This window comes from Montipora foliosa, chromosome 9 (assembly GCF_036669935.1).
Source record: "Montipora foliosa isolate CH-2021 chromosome 9, ASM3666993v2, whole genome shotgun sequence".
Taxonomy (NCBI): Eukaryota; Metazoa; Cnidaria; class Anthozoa; order Scleractinia; family Acroporidae; genus Montipora; species Montipora foliosa.
The window spans coordinates 28,587,554-28,605,053 of record NC_090877.1 but is presented as its reverse complement, the minus strand read 5'-3'; the positions used below and the strand labels follow the sequence as shown (position 1 = coordinate 28,605,053).

Sequence of the window (17,500 nt, the reverse complement as noted above, 5' to 3'; positions counted from 1 at the left end):
AAAATGTAAATTCTGGATAGGAACCCATTTTTTTTCCCATTTCATGCGCTAAATCTCTTACTCTTCTCTCAATCCAATCGAATATTGACTCGAAAGTCATGCTTCCGCGCGCTCTGAAGCGGACACCACTGAAACGTAGGCTCAACTGTAATAACAGCTATTTAAAATTCGAACATCTTCGAGATGCAAGAGCAAATTCATGAACGCGTGAACCTGAAGTATGGCAAGATTAAACGTGACAAACACAAAAGCAATGGAACTGTATCACAAATGAAAACTTTTGGTTACCTGAATGATTTTGGGTTAGACTGAGGCGACAGACTGTTGAGAAATCCAAAGTTATCGCTTTCCATGCTTTTGGACATTTTGTAATGATCCATACTCTTTAATAACAGATATCTTCCTAATGAATACAAATTTTGGTAGAGATAATTCATTAACGGAAAAGAGTCCGAGATGACAATACTGCCAAGATACAAGATAGAATTCCGCGGAGATATAACATGTAATTCCCGAGGTCCACTACTCTCCATGTGAGTTATGTAACATGTTAATCAAAACTGAATCACGCGTGTTACACTAGTTCCGGTCAAGTCTATTTTCGATTACAACACACTCCTCCCTGATTGACGTCGAAAGTTACACTAGTTCCGGTTCAAGTCTATTTTCGATTACAACACTCCTCCCTGATTGACGTCGGAATCAATCAAGGAAGGTTAAATAAATCAGACTGATTTGACGCAAAACCAAATTTAGCTCCTTAGCTACAGTGTTGAAGATAGGGTCTAAAAGTACTCAGGAGTGACCACGAGTGAGATTGAATCAAAATATATTTCCGTTTTGTTACTATGACGTCACATTCAAATCATTTCATCAAATTCACTACTTGCACAAATCCCATAATACACCTCTTTTACCCGCCAAAAATCTGCATAGGCAGTCGCATAGGCATTGTTTTGGGCTTCTCTTGGGACATTTTCATGTCCCAGCAGAAATTGCAAACAATGGTTATGCCAAAGTTTTGGAGGGTAATAGAGGTGTATTATGGGATTGTGCAAGTAGTGAATACCGTATCTATTAAGGACGGACCATTAGAAAAGTGATTGGGGGGGGGGGGGGGGAAACCAAAAATAAAACCATGCGAGGGAAAATGCCAAGAAAAAAAATTCACGCAATGAAGAAGGTAAAGAAAAAAAATTCATGCAGAAGGAAGGTCCAATTGTGACTTTTATTAAATAATTATATTATATTTTCCAGTGTCTATTAAAAATAATTCTTATTCAAAGTATTCTTGGGGCTTTACTCCAGGCCCTGCTATATTATTATTAATAAATAAAGACATCTAGTGTACTGAGGTGTTTTCCCTCACACTGAATGAAATGACAAATTAAAGGTGACATAAATTGATTCACACTACAATAGCAGAAATGTCATTCAGAAATCAACAATATTACCAGGCGCAATATGAATAAACAAAAATCACTTTTTTCTTATTGAAAGGAGACAATTAGAACCTTGCTTTTGTTTTAAATTGCAGCTAGTGTACCTACTTGTACGATATATTCTCTGTTAATACTGTGTTACAATAAAAATAATAAAATAAAATTTGCAATAAATAAATATTAGAATTTGGTATCTTTGTAAATATTCTATACAATTATTTGTGCCCACAGTAAAACTTAGAGGATGGGTCTTATCGCCTTGAATAATGATTCTATAATAAAGTGAAAAAGAACATTTACATGTAGTAGTAGTGTGAAAACTTTAACTGTTACCAACATTAACTAGTCAACAACATAAACAGCAACACTGCCGCTGATACTTTCAACAAAAATTAAGAACCACAAAGTATGGCTTTCATTGGCAGCCAAACTACCTGCAACATACATTGTATACTGCATTATAATAAATATAAAAAAATACATTTAATTAACCAGAGTAACTACTTATCACCCAATAATTACTATAAAGCCAAATGAGAGCAACTTAGTATTAGTATTGTATTGTATTGTATTGTATTGTATTAATCTTCAATTTCTTCCTCGGTTGGCCCCCTCATCGATGACTGATCTCTCTAGTTCCTCTTTGTTTGGTTCTTTCTACTGCAAGTTGGTACACGTACTTGCTTTTTCCCCTTTTTTGCTTTCCTTTTTAGTTTCTTCTGTGCATTCCTCTTCTTTTTCCTTTTGCACTGTTGCTCAGCAACAGTGCTACCAAATTTCTTCCTGCACTGTTCCTCTAAAAGTTCATAGGTGTTGAAAACCACTTTGATCTCTTTTGAGACATTCTCAACTTGGACCAGTAATTCCTTGTAAAATTTGTTTTGCTCTTGGAGTCTTATAAAAAGATTGTATAAAAGTGGGAGAGGAATTCCAGAGGGCAGGGACTGCAAAAATGTACAGGGAAGCCGATCACTCCAAGTGGCTTCCTCCTCTCTCACTGTGTGTACATTTTCGAAAAGATTTTGCATTCAAAAGTGGCCTGTATCCTTTGATCTGTTGTGAGTGTAGAATAATTTATAAATCACAAAAACATAGATAATGAATTAAGATTTCACTGTTAAAAAAAGCAATATTTGTCTAAAAAAAATTCGTGCAGGGGGTTTCACCTGGAAAAAAAATTCCTGCACAAGCAGTGCGCGAAAAAAATAATTCGTACCAGCTGAAAATCCCCCCCCCCCCCCACCCCCATCACTTTTCTAATGGTCCTTCCCTTAGAAGGGAGACTACTGACTGAAGATTTTCCGCGGCATACGTCCGATCATTGAAAAAAGGCAAAAAGAAAAAAACTATAACTACAGCAAAACGTATGTTTTATTATGTCACCATGTTCTTTAACTTTCTTTAAACACGCCAAGCGTTAGATTTGAATGTTTCCTTTGAGACACCAACGACCAACGTTCCGCCAGTGTTGTCTACTCTTCCTCTACTAGACGTAACAAAAATTCAAGTTCAGAGCGTGAAGTAATGACTTTTTGTTTACTGGTGGGAAACAATAACTGAAATTTACTTATTATCAAATGGAATAAGAAAGCCCTATAAATCGACAAAATAAGCGAACTTAAGTTGAACTGAGGAACCATCCTTCTTACCCTTAATGAATATTGTTTCTTAACTCGAGGTAAGGTAATGTCATGGAATTAACAAACTGGATCATGTTTTCACTTCCTGCTCTCATACACAGGTGTACGATTACTTTATGTGCCAAACAAACGTACAGGAGAGCGATAAAAAAGCTTGCATCTTACCTTTTTTATCGAACGTAAGAACATATATGTATTCTCGGAATCATACGGGGAGATTAGGTGCAATTAAAAGTAATAGTGTTAATAAAAATATATTTATACGAATTGTTCACGACCCAAAGGATATGTAAGCTAAGAAAATGGCCCGACTTTTATGACGCTAGGAGTAGTGAGTTTACGACGCAAGACTCAACGAAGTACTTGTGCAGACATCTCCTCGGCAACGCATTTGAAAGTTGAATGGAATTTTCCAAAGCTATGGGTTATGATCATTGACATCATTAATTGGGTTGTTAAAATAGAGCAAAATAAAATGGTCATGTGATATTTATGACTATAATCTTTAGACTTACCTTTGCGACGTTTTAAACGTCGCATTTCACATGTGTCGAATCTAATGCAAATGATAAAAAATCTATTTTTTTCGCTTATTTGCTTTGAATTCGGCACATGTGAAATTCGACATTTAAAACGGGCCATAGCATGAAGATCTTCCACGTCGGAATTTTGTCAAGTACGTGACGTAAATAAAAACATGCAAACAACATGAAATACGAGCGATGAGCGTTTGCCGCGAAAATTCCCCCAGGGGTCTCGCCCGTTGACAGAATTATGACTTTATTTTAAGATACGTTTTTTTCTAAATAACTCGGACGCTTTTTGTAATGCTCAAAAAACGAGCAGCAGTGTTTAATCGGGGTTTAAAAGCACGAGGCGTAGCAGAGTGTTTTTAGACCCGATAAAACACGTGCAGCGAGTTTTTTGAACGGCTTAAAAAACATTCCACAAAGAGCGTGTCCCTCTGGACTCAAAACAATGGTTCAAATTGTGAGAGGTGAATATTAGCATACAAGAAAAACAAGCTATGCCTTATTAGTATTCTTTATATAAAGAATACTAACGAGGAGTGTGTTATCAGGATATAAAGCTCATACACGTGACGCTTTATCGGTGTTTTGATAGGCTGTTAGGCTCATGAATTATTATTTATTTATTTACATTATTTATACAGAAATTCCAGTTCAGCATAGCTGGTTTAAATGGAGATCTGTATTTACCCTCCCAACCATGATACATCAAAGAAGACAGACCACAACACCGGGAACTACATGTCCTACTCTTTGCGACAAGTGTGCGGGTTCTTTTACGTCCCACAGGATTATGAACATTGAAGGTTGTGAGACGGGACCTCCGGCTTATCGTCCTTATCCGAGAAGAATAGAGAGTCTAACCATTTGCAGATGTAATTACAAAGGCAGCACTTTCTCCTCAGTTATTTAAGGACCCTGAGTGTTGGTCCGGCCGTAGTTGAACTCACGACCTCCCGCGTGACAGCCCGTGCTCAACCAACTGAGCCAACGGTGCGCGGTCTGCGGACCGCGCATTTAACAATTTAACATTTTTCTTTTGTAAATGCTTGATAAAATGACTGACTTAAATTTTGTCAAATAAAAAACAAAAACGACTTTTTGACCTCTGAAGGTGGGAAGTAACCTTAACATAATATAACCTATTATTTTCAACCTTAGTACCAACTTAGGACCCTTACGTCAAAGGGTTGTTAGGGTTTTTTATAAATCCAACAACTCTTTGACCGAATGGTCTGTGCGAAGAGGTTATTATATCTTTTCCTTTCTAACCACATCTCTATTCATATTATCAAAAGAGCAAAAAAATAATCTTTGACGTGAAGACAAAATGAATGGCCGACGAATTAGTTTTCCCTATCTTCAGCATGTTTATCCTGTTGAAGAAAGGAAAAACGATTTCGACGACATCAAACAAAAATCACGAAACTCCAACCTCATTAGCATATTATACACCAACCTCCATTAGCACAAAAAACTGCACCGGGAGACTGCGTATACCACTTTTCACCGTATTTTTTGTAAGAGTCATGGAATAATTTTGAATTTAGCCCGTTGGCCTTTATTTACAGGTGACTGAAAAGAGTGTTTCAGCTTCATTTTTAATGGGTGGAAACCGCTTTGATGTACACCATTAACTAAAACAAATCTTGCGAAATTTTGGATATCATAAAGCTGTTATTGTTTTGTTTAATTCCAGAAGAAGGAAAACGGTTTTAGCCTTTACAATTCTTCTATCTATCACCCCCACACTTGCAACGTGAATGCCGGGAGAAAAAAGTAAAATAAACTTTAAAAGGTGTTTTAGGTCCAATACTCTGGCTTCATGGAATAACCGATAGTACTTGACAGGAGTATGGAATGGGTATGCCCTGGGGGTACTGATGAACCACTAAGGGGACCGACATGTTAAATATTCTACTGGTGTAATCAATATCCATGCCCATAATAGGAAGGATGTTTACGCTTCCACGCAACCACTCGCAAGCTCTTGGTTTCACAAGGAGCTTTTTATTTATGCATCTTAAATTTTTTGTTTGGTAAAGAAACACTTTGGGGCCATAAAATAAAATAGAAGCATAAGTAAATTAATTGAAATAATAATAATTCTCGACGAGCACATTTGTTTTTCCTAACTTGTTTAGTATTTATAACAAATTGAGGAGGAAAACAATCAACCACTTATTTGCATGTTCCCTCTGGTTACATCAGCGTATTTTCAGGATGATTTTGACCTTCTGGTTTCCATAAGTGGATTCCCTGGTTCTGGTTTTCAGACACACAAATGGCAGGCAAAGTGTCTCAAAATCGACAACAATGTTGTTATATTAGTGTGCTAACATATTTACTGGGTTGCCATTATGGCAATCCCAGTCGGAAAATGGGTGGGATTTGCTGTTTTTTTCTTCTTTTTCCGTGTCGGTTAAAGTCTTGCCTGTCACTCCCCTGCTAAGGGGTGTCTTTGTGCCTAGAGCCTTCTGCGCGTATTTTCTTAGGATTAAGAGAGTAGTGGAAGTGCGTAGATTTCTCTGGTGGACACGGTAGAATGATAAACTTAACCTTCAATGGCGTCGAAAGTCATGTAACGCTAATGGCGTTTTAGTGGATCTTTAAACAAAATATACCCTTATGGAGCTCAATAATGGAAAGTCAATTGAATAAACAACACAGGCGGTGAAAAAATATATATTTGGAATCTTAAAAGCGACGAGTAATGGACTTCGACAACAATCTATCGCCCGTCGAGCCGAATTCAAAGTGGGCTGTATTTCTAGTATTTTACCAAATGTGCTGTTATGTAGAACACTGAAACCAAATGGAAAATTCTCTCGTAGCTTATGGGTTCAACAAAGACAGAGAACGAATCGAAAACCTTAAGTGGATCTCGGTGATCTCTGTTGTTTGGCTAGCGGTATTTATTTGTATTCAACTCTGCACACTCTTCAGGTAAAAGAATAGTTAGAAATGTGACAGCCAAGAATTATTTGAACGACAGTTTGTCGTCTATTTTGTGCTCATCATTAAAAGAAAAGGTTCTTCCTGGAAACGGTTTGATCCTGAAATTTATGCAATTGCGTATGGTAATTTGACACGATTTAGTTTCTTCTCTTCACCATAGTTAATCGAGGGACTGGTTATGAAACCTTAGAACCTTCAAACGCGAGAACAATGTTGTCGCAATTGACCGTGACCCTGCACAATCTTTTCTTTTCGCTTCGCACGGGTTTGCAAATTAGTTGCGCATAATTTAATCGAAGGATTTGATTGGTTATCTTCTTGAAAAAAGGTGTGTTTTGTGCAGGGTCAAGGCCAAAAATACGGACAAAAACATGAAACAAAGGAACTTGTCGAGTTTCATAACCATCTCCATGCATTAACTATGTCTTCACGCACGTAATGAAATAGGAAGGAGTTTTTGCCTATAATACCAAATATGTTGTTTGTTTCAAAAAATCTTTCGCTGGAAAAGGTGGCCTCTACGAATTCATTATGTTGCAATAGTAAAGCATTTTCGTGTCAAAATGTGGTTAGCGTCTTTCTGGTGTGTTAACTTAATTAAATATACCATCTGCGCGTCGTGAGTTTGTACTTGCCGTCTGCCGTAACCTTGATTTCCACTCTCAAAATTACCTCCAGAACCTACGTTTTGCGTAGAATAAGCTTTTAGAATGATGTTCTTGTCTTCTTTGGTGATACTTAACGATTCGGAAACATGTTGTAAAAAAAAATTATAACGGGTCACACGCGCAACTTGATCGTCCGATTATGCATAACATCCACTTGGCCTTTTGACATCCCGTTGAAAAAAACTCGTAAAATATTCGTGCACCGGTCGATTTCTCTGAAATTTGAAAGGATGATTGCTAATGAATTGAAAAAGATTTTCACAATAACTAAAAATTCTTGTGTTAAGCATGAGAATTCGACGAAGAGGTAAATGCGACTAAATTTGTTGCGTGCGTTGCTATTTTTGTTTTGATAGTTGTGCAAATTTTGACAGGGTATATTAAATTATGAAAAAATATCTACGGATAGATCGTTAAAAAATCTTTATTTTTAGCGGTTATTTGAACAAAAAAGATGCAACGCTTGACGAGAAATAATATTTTTGTTAACATTTGAAAGAAGAAAAATGAAAGTGAAAATTAGTTAACAAATTTGCATACGTGGCTTGAAATGTGATACGCGAGGAGACAGGAATTTTATTTCTCTGACAAATGATTGACAGGTAACTAAGGTTTAACCTCAGAAAAATATCTGTTTTGTCATTATAGTGTAAGGTGAAGCTTATTTGGGAAGCCAACTAATGTTTCTTTAACTTCCTGGTTGATCCAATTTATTGCTACGACTTGCTAGTACGAAGATTGTTTCCATGAAGTCACGTTTTTTGCGAATTTTGAGTGTCATGAAATTACATCATTTGCGCGACAATATATCCCTTTAACCCAAAAACATTAAGATAGTAACAAACTTCATATTTATTTAACCATTTCTTCTACTTTTGTGCTTGTCATAGATGTTTAGAATTTCAATTAAATGGCCTCTAAACCTCGCGATTGTGTAAATAGTTCAGCCTGAAGTCAAAATAGATACGTTTCTCGGGAATCCAACAGATGAAATGTAAATATTCAGTTAAATATTACAACAAAATTAAAAAACCAAAGACGGACGTTTCTTGGCTAAAAAGTACGTTGTTTTACTCTGAAAACGACGAACGATTAACATTCTTTCCAGCATAGGCAGCCCAAGCTCGGAGTACGATTTATAGACTTTGTATGGGAAAATATACTTTGAGCTCATGCACCAGTCAATTGAAACCCCCACCCCCCAGGTACCGGAGAAGGGTGGGGGATTTAACATAGACCCTGGTCAAAAAGCATCAAGACCCCCACCTCGTGAGGCAGAAATTGAGATCAAATGCCCCAATACTTGGGGTAAGAAATCCAACATTTACTATGGAAAGAAATTTCAAATGTTTTGCTTTGGGTTTGTGAAGAGTGCATTTTAGTTACTGGTACAATGCTAATTAAAGACACACTTTTTGTTCAACTATTAAATATGGGCAAAGCACATTTTTCATTATTGCTCAAGACCATCTGATCACAAAACTGTTCAACGGCAACGTTCAACGTTCAAAGTGAAATTAACATTACGCTGCATATCACACATACTAAATTTTCCTAGTTCCAGTCAAGTTAAAGGAACCGAAGAATTCAGATTGAATATCATTTGCAATGGATGGTGAAGTCAAAAAATGATATGCGTGGATTAAAGCAACTCTTACCTCCGAGGGGAGTGCTATTCCGACTTCCGACAATTTATGATAGATGTGTCAATCAATCAAGGTTCTCAAACCCTGACCCTATTTGAGGGTAGAAAATCGAGATTCGATACCATCTTTAAGGCCCATACAAGCAACAAAGGTCCCTTTAAAATCGTTTTGTTAAACTTGAAAACGTGTATTCAACCGTATCTTTTTCGTTTTGCGGGTTGGGGTGGATACTGCAATTTAGTGACCCTAAGTAAGGAATATCTAAGGATCACAATACCAAAAATACCAAAAAGGATATCCTGAGCACTTCAAAAACCCTACCCTATCGGGCGGCACATACCTATATAGCGTATATAAGAGAGTACTCCCCCTCTCCCCCACGGGGGGCTTTTAAGCCTGGTTTTCACAACACAGCGGTCAAACGTCTGCGCATGTGCGAGCGTTGGAGTGGCGAAAAGGCGGCCAAAATGGCGGAGCGACCTCGTGGGTTTAAGTTGAGACACTCAAATCGCCTCACTGGAGTAAAAAACGACCACACAAGCGAGTAAGTCTGTACATATTTCTTTATTGAGACATACAGTAGCCACATGTAGAAGTGATGTCAAACAGTACATCAAACTAAAGCAATGACAGCTGATCGTACGATGTATTCGATTTATTCGGATGGATTCGATAAATTATACTAAGACATTCATGCACGAGAAGGCACAGCATTGGAAATAATTGTAAGTTACACGTAAAGAAAGGTGAATTGCCGTGTTCTTGTCGTGATCTGTGTAAATATTACATCATTCATATGATCCTTCAAGCTTACGTACAATTCTTAAGTGCATAAGCATGTTTTGTAAATTAATATATTTTGCAACAGAAATACTGAATGCTCTCCTATTTTTTTCATTTTAAGGAGTGAAAAGTTCTTTCGAACTATCCTGTTTTATTTTGTTTAAGTGTAATGCTTCTGTGTAGTTGTATTGTTCTTTGTTTTGAAGTACCTGTTATTTCCAGAGATGTTCTCTTATCTGTTCAACACAAGAACTTCGCCGTTCTTCCTTTTGTAAGAAGTTTTAAGTAATGTTAATTTATCTTCTTTTGAAATTCGTTCTGTACACTACACTGTACATGCAAAATAACTGGTCTTTAGTCACAGAAATATTACAAATGTAAGAGAACATAAGTTGTGTTGTAATGACATTTCTTGTTTACTTTTTGCCAGAACTGCTTAGCTTCTCTTCCTGTTATGTCAGACCTAGCAACTATGGAACCATGAGGGAAATGGAAGTGACTGTCAGGACAAACAGTTTTCCATCTTGAGCAACAACCCAGATGGTCATGTGGAACTGCTTTCAGGGATAAAATAGGATGCAATGTAGCACATTACAGTGAACATGCTAATTTATTACCAGATTTCTGGATTTAAAGATACTGAAATGTACATCTGCACTGTTCTCTGTATTATGCTCCACAATTTTTAAATTTGTGTAACCTTCTCATTCCCAAAAATGACCAATACAGCACAAGGCAGCAGATTGTATAGCAAACAAAGGAATTATTACTATTATTTTCAAGATTATTATTATTCTTTTGTTGTTGTTGTTATGTTATTATTATTATTATTATTATTAGTAGTAGTAGTAGTATTATTATTATTATTATTATTATTATTATTATTATTGAAAAGTCTCTTAATTTTAGACTCACTACAGGTATGATTAAAATGAAGGGCTCAAGAAATGAAATAAATATATTATTATTCATACTACACCTGAACTGTTTGATTTGCTTCTGTTTATCGTATGCCCTCAGTTGTTGGTAGGACAACTGAGGACTGAAAAATGACTTGTGATGGTTTTTAAGACCTTTGGTGAAAATTTCTTACAGGCGACTTTTTGCGATACCACCTTTACATTAAAGTGTCCCTTCCTTTGCATATGCGTTGCTTTTGACAACTTTAGATTATTTGGTATGCGAACTGTCTGGATGTTATGGAAATCATCCAGTAGTAACACCATAGATGTAGTACCCTCCTAATAAAAGAAAATGAATAATCCGTTGACAAACTAAATATTACACAATGTGTATGTTAAACAAATGAAGTTACTGACAAGCAAACAAAAGTAATTTATTTTAATATTCCATAGATTACATTCAAATTCCCTTGAGCAATAAACTCTATATTGTCTATCTTAAAAACAGTAATCTTATTTTGGCTCTGTATTCATCACTTAATATTATTTTACAATGTAATTGAATACACTCTCCCTAACATATGAGTCTGAATGCTGCTTCCGTAAGTTCCTTTTGTGCCTGTCAATAGTTTGTGGTTCAACTGAAAAACCAAAGATGGGGCCATTGTTCAGGCCAGCTCTTGAAAGGCGATGCTGATGCATGTAGAGGCCCAAGTCCTTTTGCAAAGGACATGTAATCTGTGATATATGCAAACATGAAAATTTATTTCAGATTTTTCAGATGTACTCTTTTATTGGTTTAAATTAATTCATGTTCGTGCACACCTGAAATATGCTATTATGTGAAGGAGGGCAACTGTTCTTTGTTCTTGGAGGTATCTTCTGTCTTCTGACAGTCTGGAGTCTTCCCGAAGTATTGTTTTAAAGACAGCATTAAACAATCCAGGTACTTGAAGTAAACTTCCTCATGGCAGTCACTTCCTACAAGGGCAAACTACTATTTTTATGATGACTACCAAGTGCCATCTGAAATCTTTCAATTAATTCTCCAATTAAAGGCTCTAAAATAATGATAATAAATTATAACAAAAAGCAGTTCCAGTTTTACACTCTGACTTTTGCTAGAAGTAGTTGTTAGTAAATAAACAGGAGGGCAGAATACCCGTTTTCCTTATCTTTTCCTTTCTACATATCTGACAAGCCTTGGTTTGATTTAATCTTTATTACTGGCTTAATTGATTTGGAAAAAAAATGAAATATGTAAAGGAAAGAGTTTGCAAGAGCCTTGAAAAATTAAAGCGATTTAATCGTTCTTATGATTTACTTTTGATTAAACATGTGAATGGCATGTAAGCAAATAAGAGCGATTGGATATCACAGTTAGAAATAAAAATATACACAACTAGACTTGCCTCTATTGATCAGTATTTTCACGACACTTTTCCTCTTCTCGTGGGCCCTCTGCATTCAATAAGTGACATTTTCCTCGTTATTTATATATTTGTTTATGTTTTAACTTGTACAACGGGCTAACAGAAATAATCCGTGAAATGTCAGAGTTAAAAAGTATTCTACCTTCTGTTTGTTGGAGTCCTTTCTTTTCCGTGGAATGTATTTAACGTGATCTCTAAAGCTTTTGTCGGCCTCAAGTTTGTATTTACAATACCAGTTTATTCCAGGTCTGTAATCTGGTAAGTTTTTTTTCCATCCTTTTCGAATACCTGGTAAAACCGTTCAGGGATAGGAATGAAGGACACGAACGTGGTTTGTTGTTTCGATGGATTTCATTTCTATGCCGCAAACAAATCCACGATCCCGACGGAATCATTCGAGTCCTTGCCAAGGTTTTGTCAGCTCGTCTGAGCTAAGCCGAATAACTGCCATTTTCTTTTAATTTCTTTACGAGTTTTCCCTTCGTTTACACAGCGCTTGCCGTCAGCTTCCGGTGTCACGCATCGCACGATTAATAATATAACAAATAAAAATATACTGCACTGTCAGCTCGCAGCATGACGCCGTTTTTGTGGAGGAATAACTTTTTTGGTAAAGCTCAAAACAAAATGGTAAATCAACAGAATACCGGTAATTTAATAAACTTTGTGTCTGGAAAGTCTTAAGTTTTCCTTTTACGTTCTCTTGTTTCCTTTTACAGATTTCTATGAACGTTTCAATTTGTTTCGTAAATTTTGCGTTACACCGGTTGTTTCCAATGTTTTCCTTTAAAATTTTGCGCGGGAAATTGGCGCGCGGCTGGCAAAAAATTATCCATTTGGGCATGCGTAGACGTTTGACCGCTCTGTTGGTTTTCACTAGCGACGCAAGCACAAGCACAAGAATAAGTAGCTTATGCTAGTGAAAACGAACCTCGAAATATTAAAGCATTAAATAACAACCACGGCATCCGCCATTTTGTTCAAATGCTCAGACGCGGAGAATCTGGAACGAGTACTTTAATTGGTCAGACGTAGCAAATTTCCTGGTGCTTACGCTGCGTTTCATTTTCACACGACGCAAGCATAAGCGCAGGCACAAGGAAAAGGAAAAATCCTTATGCTTATGCTGGCGCTTTTGCTTATGCTTGCGTCAACCCTGTTTTCACGGTGAAATAAGCGCTCTGATGCTTGCGCTTTTTCTTGCACTTGCGTCGCTCGTCAAAACCAGGCTTTACCTTTTTCGGGCTTTCCGCCATCTTTAGACACTCGAATGCCAGTGCTACACTTGCCCCACGTGGGGACGGGACCTAAAGTCAAAATCAGTCAAATATACCACCCCCAGGGGACAGATTGTTGTTCAAAAGCGCTTCAATGCCCCTATAATTCCCCACCCTTCCCCGGGACCTGGGGCGAAAGGGGTGGGGATTTCAATTGACTGATGCATTATAAAGCTGTAAATGTAGAAATAAACTTCACTTACCTCTACGTACAGTTGTCCTCGTCTTTTCTGTGGAATCGGAGGGCAAAGTGTTTTAGACGGGTTTGTGGCTTACGAATTTTTGCGATGTCGTTAGTTGTTATGAGGGTAAATGACAACTAACGACATCGCAAAAATTCGTAAGCCACAAACCCGTCTAAAACGGACGCAGTTTGCCCTCCGATTGCACAGAAAAGACGAGGACAACTGTACGTAGAGGTAAGTGAAGTTCATTTCTACATTTACAGCTTACTTTGGCCTTTATAAGCTCAAAATGTGTTTTCCCATACAAAGTCTATAAATCTTACACCGAGCTTGGGCTGCCCCTTTTTACCGTAGTTCATTAAGTTGACACAAGATGATCACGTGCATCTTTATGGTTGCCTGGCACGTAATCGATTCCTTCCTATTGACAAAACATCATGACCTATCCGTCTATTCATAAAAGTCAGAGACTGCAGAAATTTTCGTGTTTTTAAGATCGATTGTCATTTATCTTTCGATGAAAATTCGATTCAGAGTTATATATAAAAACTATGTTAATTTTTTTCTTCATCTGTCTTTTGGCTTGTCTTTTTCTGGTGGCATCAGATTAGACTAACAAGAAGAGAAATTATGAAGCGGAAACAACACCTTCAGCCCTTTCTTAGTGTGTGCAATAAACGTTTGCTTAGTGCAACCGCAAGACATGCTGGAAAACGTCCGTCAGAGCAATTTGCAGTTAATTTTTTGCAGACTATTTATTTAAAGAAGAAACGAATGAATTTTACTCAAGAGCGTGTTTTGTTATCTTTAAACTGAATTTATTACCAAAGCTTTAAAAACTAAAAGACCTCAAAATGGGACAGGACATTACAAAATAATTAAACGTGTGAACGTGTGAGCCAAAGGGCCTCTGCTCGCGACATATGAAAAAAATGACTGGAATGCTGAAGTTCAATACTACCCAATTCAGTTCCTTCCTTTTTTGTGTAACACGTACCACAGGCAACCCAGTATACGCTTTATGGAGCGTCTAGCTTATCATGAAGTGATGAACTGTACAAAACATCACACCTGTTTGCATTTATTCAATTTTTTTTATTTACAAGTCGCACTGTACTACAACTCAAATACGAACAGTCCTAACAGTTATCTTTAACTCAAAGGAAACAGTCGTGTTTGCATTGGCCAAGTAAGTTCTGTTTCAAAGAAAGAAAAAAAAAAAAAAGTGACACAAGTGGAAGGTAAACACTACACTACAATATAAATGGGTAGTAGCCAAAACGCCGGGCTGGGGCCGGAGTCAGCCGGAGTTTCGGCCGGCCGGCCGGAGTCGGAATTTCTTTGGAAATTAGTAAAAAAAAAAGCTATGAAAGGGCCATCTTAGTTTGTACTTGTCAGCATTGTCATTTGCGATAATTTACAAGTCCGTTTTTGTATCTCATAGATGTTTAGATTTTCAATTACAAACTCTGTTTTGATTGGCCGCTCAACCTCATGATAGTGTAAATAGATACGTTTCTCAGGAACTCTACAAAGGCTTCCTGACCCGACAGATGAAATGTAAATATTCAGTTAAAGATTACAACAAAAAAAAAACAGACGGAAGTTTCTTGGCTAAAAAGTACGTTGTTTTACTCTGAAACAAAAACAATAGGGGGGAAAAAAGACACCCCAAGCCCGACCCTGGCTCCCTGTTTTGGCTACTACGCTATAAATGGTCAGCATTCGCACAAAAGAAGGAGTGTATAATAATAATATTAACAGAAATTTCAAGCTCACGATACAACTTTTTAAAGACATGTTTCGGCATGACTCATGCCATCGTCAGGTTAATGTGTTGTTTCCTTTTCCACTGTTTTAAATACGTTTACAATTTGAGTACGTTAGCAATTTGGAAAACAAACTAAAGGCTACTTTAAACACCTTGGACTGGACAATACTGACCAGGCACCTTCAGAAGAATGTAGATAAGCAGATGAAAAAGATCATCCTGACGCATCAGAAGAAGCTGAGAACTTTAACGAAAAGCCTTTTCACTAATATCCCGCTTAGTGAGACAATCGACCTCGCCGTAGAGACCATTTTTAAGTACAACCCTGAGTTTCCTATTAACAAGGCTAATGTTAAAGAATTGTTTACTTTTGCAACTTCACAAACCCATTTTCTGTTTAATGGTTTTTTCTATGATCAATGTGATGGAGTTGCTATCATTTTATGGGTTCTCCCTTAGCACCTATTCTCGCAAATTTATTTATGGGGTATCATGAAGAGCAATGGATAGATTAGTTGCTATATTACCGCAGATACGTTGATGACACTTTATGTCTATTTCACAATGAGCAGGACGCAATGAAGTTTTTAAGTTATCTCAACTCTAGACATCCTAACATTAGGTTTACGTTTGAAACTCAACTCAATGGGAAACTCCCCTTCCTGGATGTTCTGGTGGATAACTCGGGGGCTTCTTGTATCACTTCAATCAAGAGAAAATGAGGGGACAGAGAGGGAGGCTCCCGGTCCAGCCCTTGGGATATGTCCACGAAAGTTATTTTTAGACGAGCGGAAGTCTTCCGAGACGTCCGCATGCAGGCCAACCTCGGTCCGATGTTTGAAAGAAAATAAATATTCATCAGCCTTCCACGTGCGCCGTCATTTTCTCTTTTCACTAAGAACCTGAGAGCGAAGCAAGACTGCATGCGGACGTCTCGGAAGACAGACTTCCGCTAGAACAAAGACTTCCGCTCGTCTAAAAATAACTTTCGTGGACATAACATATCCCGGCCAACGTCCTGAGCCTCCCTCTCTGTCCCCTCATTTTCTCTTGCTTCAATATATCACAAGAGAACTTACACTGGGCTTCTTACAAATTTCCTTAGTTTTACTTGCTTCTGGTGAGGTCCCATGATTTATGAGTCATATGGTCAATGAGTCAATGCGTCATGAGTCAATGAGACTCACAGTCAATAAAGCAATAATTTATTGACTAAGCCTAAGCCCTTGATTCAGTGATTAGGCCTAAGCACTCTCTGAAATTTTTAGCTTTCATTTTATGGGTTAGGGTAACTGCAGTAACTCATTGACTCATTGATTCATTGACTCATAAATACTTGATACTGGCTTCAGGTATAAGGTTGGTCTGATTTACACATTGGTTGACAGAATTTTTAAAATCAACAACACCACCACTGGACAGGAAAAAGATCTTCAACAGCTATCTATAACTCTTCAACGCAACTCCTTTCCTAGTCATCTCATAGATAAGATCATTGAGGGGTATAAAAACAAATTTTCTTTTAGACCAACTCAAAACAACACTTCTTCTGCTGGCAAAACACTACAGGTCTTCCATACTTCAAACTGCGATTTGTGGGTGATTTCTCTACCGTCACACGCAAAAAGCTAAAACACTTGTTGGACGTTTATTGCAAAGATATAGACATCAGAATTGTTTTTTCTTCTTTCAAAATCACGATTTTTTTCAGTTTCAAAGATCCTATTCCAGATGCATTAAAATCTATGGTTGTGTATCAATTTACCTGTGCGGGGTGTAACTCCCGTTACATTTGCGAGACGTCACGCCACTTTGCAACCAGGGTAAAAGAGCATCTCTCGACTGACAAAAATTCTTAGTATTCAAACACCTGAACGGTTCACCTAGTTGTAACCGCAAGTGTTCGGTTGATTGTTTCAAGATTGTAGATTCAGCCAAAACTAGACATTGTCTTAAGCTCAAAGAAGCGGTCTACATCAGCCGCTAGAAGCCAGAACTAAATGCGAAATTACAACCCAACAATGATTTTTGCTTCTTGTGACTTGCGATTACGTAATTAAGACTCGTGCACTTGCACGTGCAGAATTGTAACTGTTAATGTATTTTAAATTTCAAATTGCTAACGTACTCAAATTGTAAACGTATTTAAAACAGTGGAAAAGGAAACAACACGTTAAATTGCTGATGGCATGAGTCATGCCGAAACATGTCTTTAAAAAGTTGTACCGTGAGCTTTAAATTTCTGTTAATACTGTTATTGTCACG

General features: G+C 37.3%; 1 protein-coding gene across 2 annotated transcripts in view; it reads right to left on the bottom strand.

The window, feature by feature from the left end:
- Nucleotides 1-14,529: 14,529 nt before the first annotated feature.
- Nucleotides 14,530-17,500, bottom strand: part of LOC137972031 (testis-expressed protein 47-like) — a 90,108-nt gene continuing 87,137 nt past the window's right edge. For both annotated transcript variants that reach the window (XM_068818833.1, XM_068818834.1), the window contains one exon: nt 14,530-14,660. In XM_068818833.1, coding sequence (XP_068674934.1) covers nt 14,617-14,660 — 44 coding nt within the window. In that variant the 3' untranslated portion in view covers nt 14,530-14,616. The remainder of the gene's footprint in view (nt 14,661-17,500) is intronic.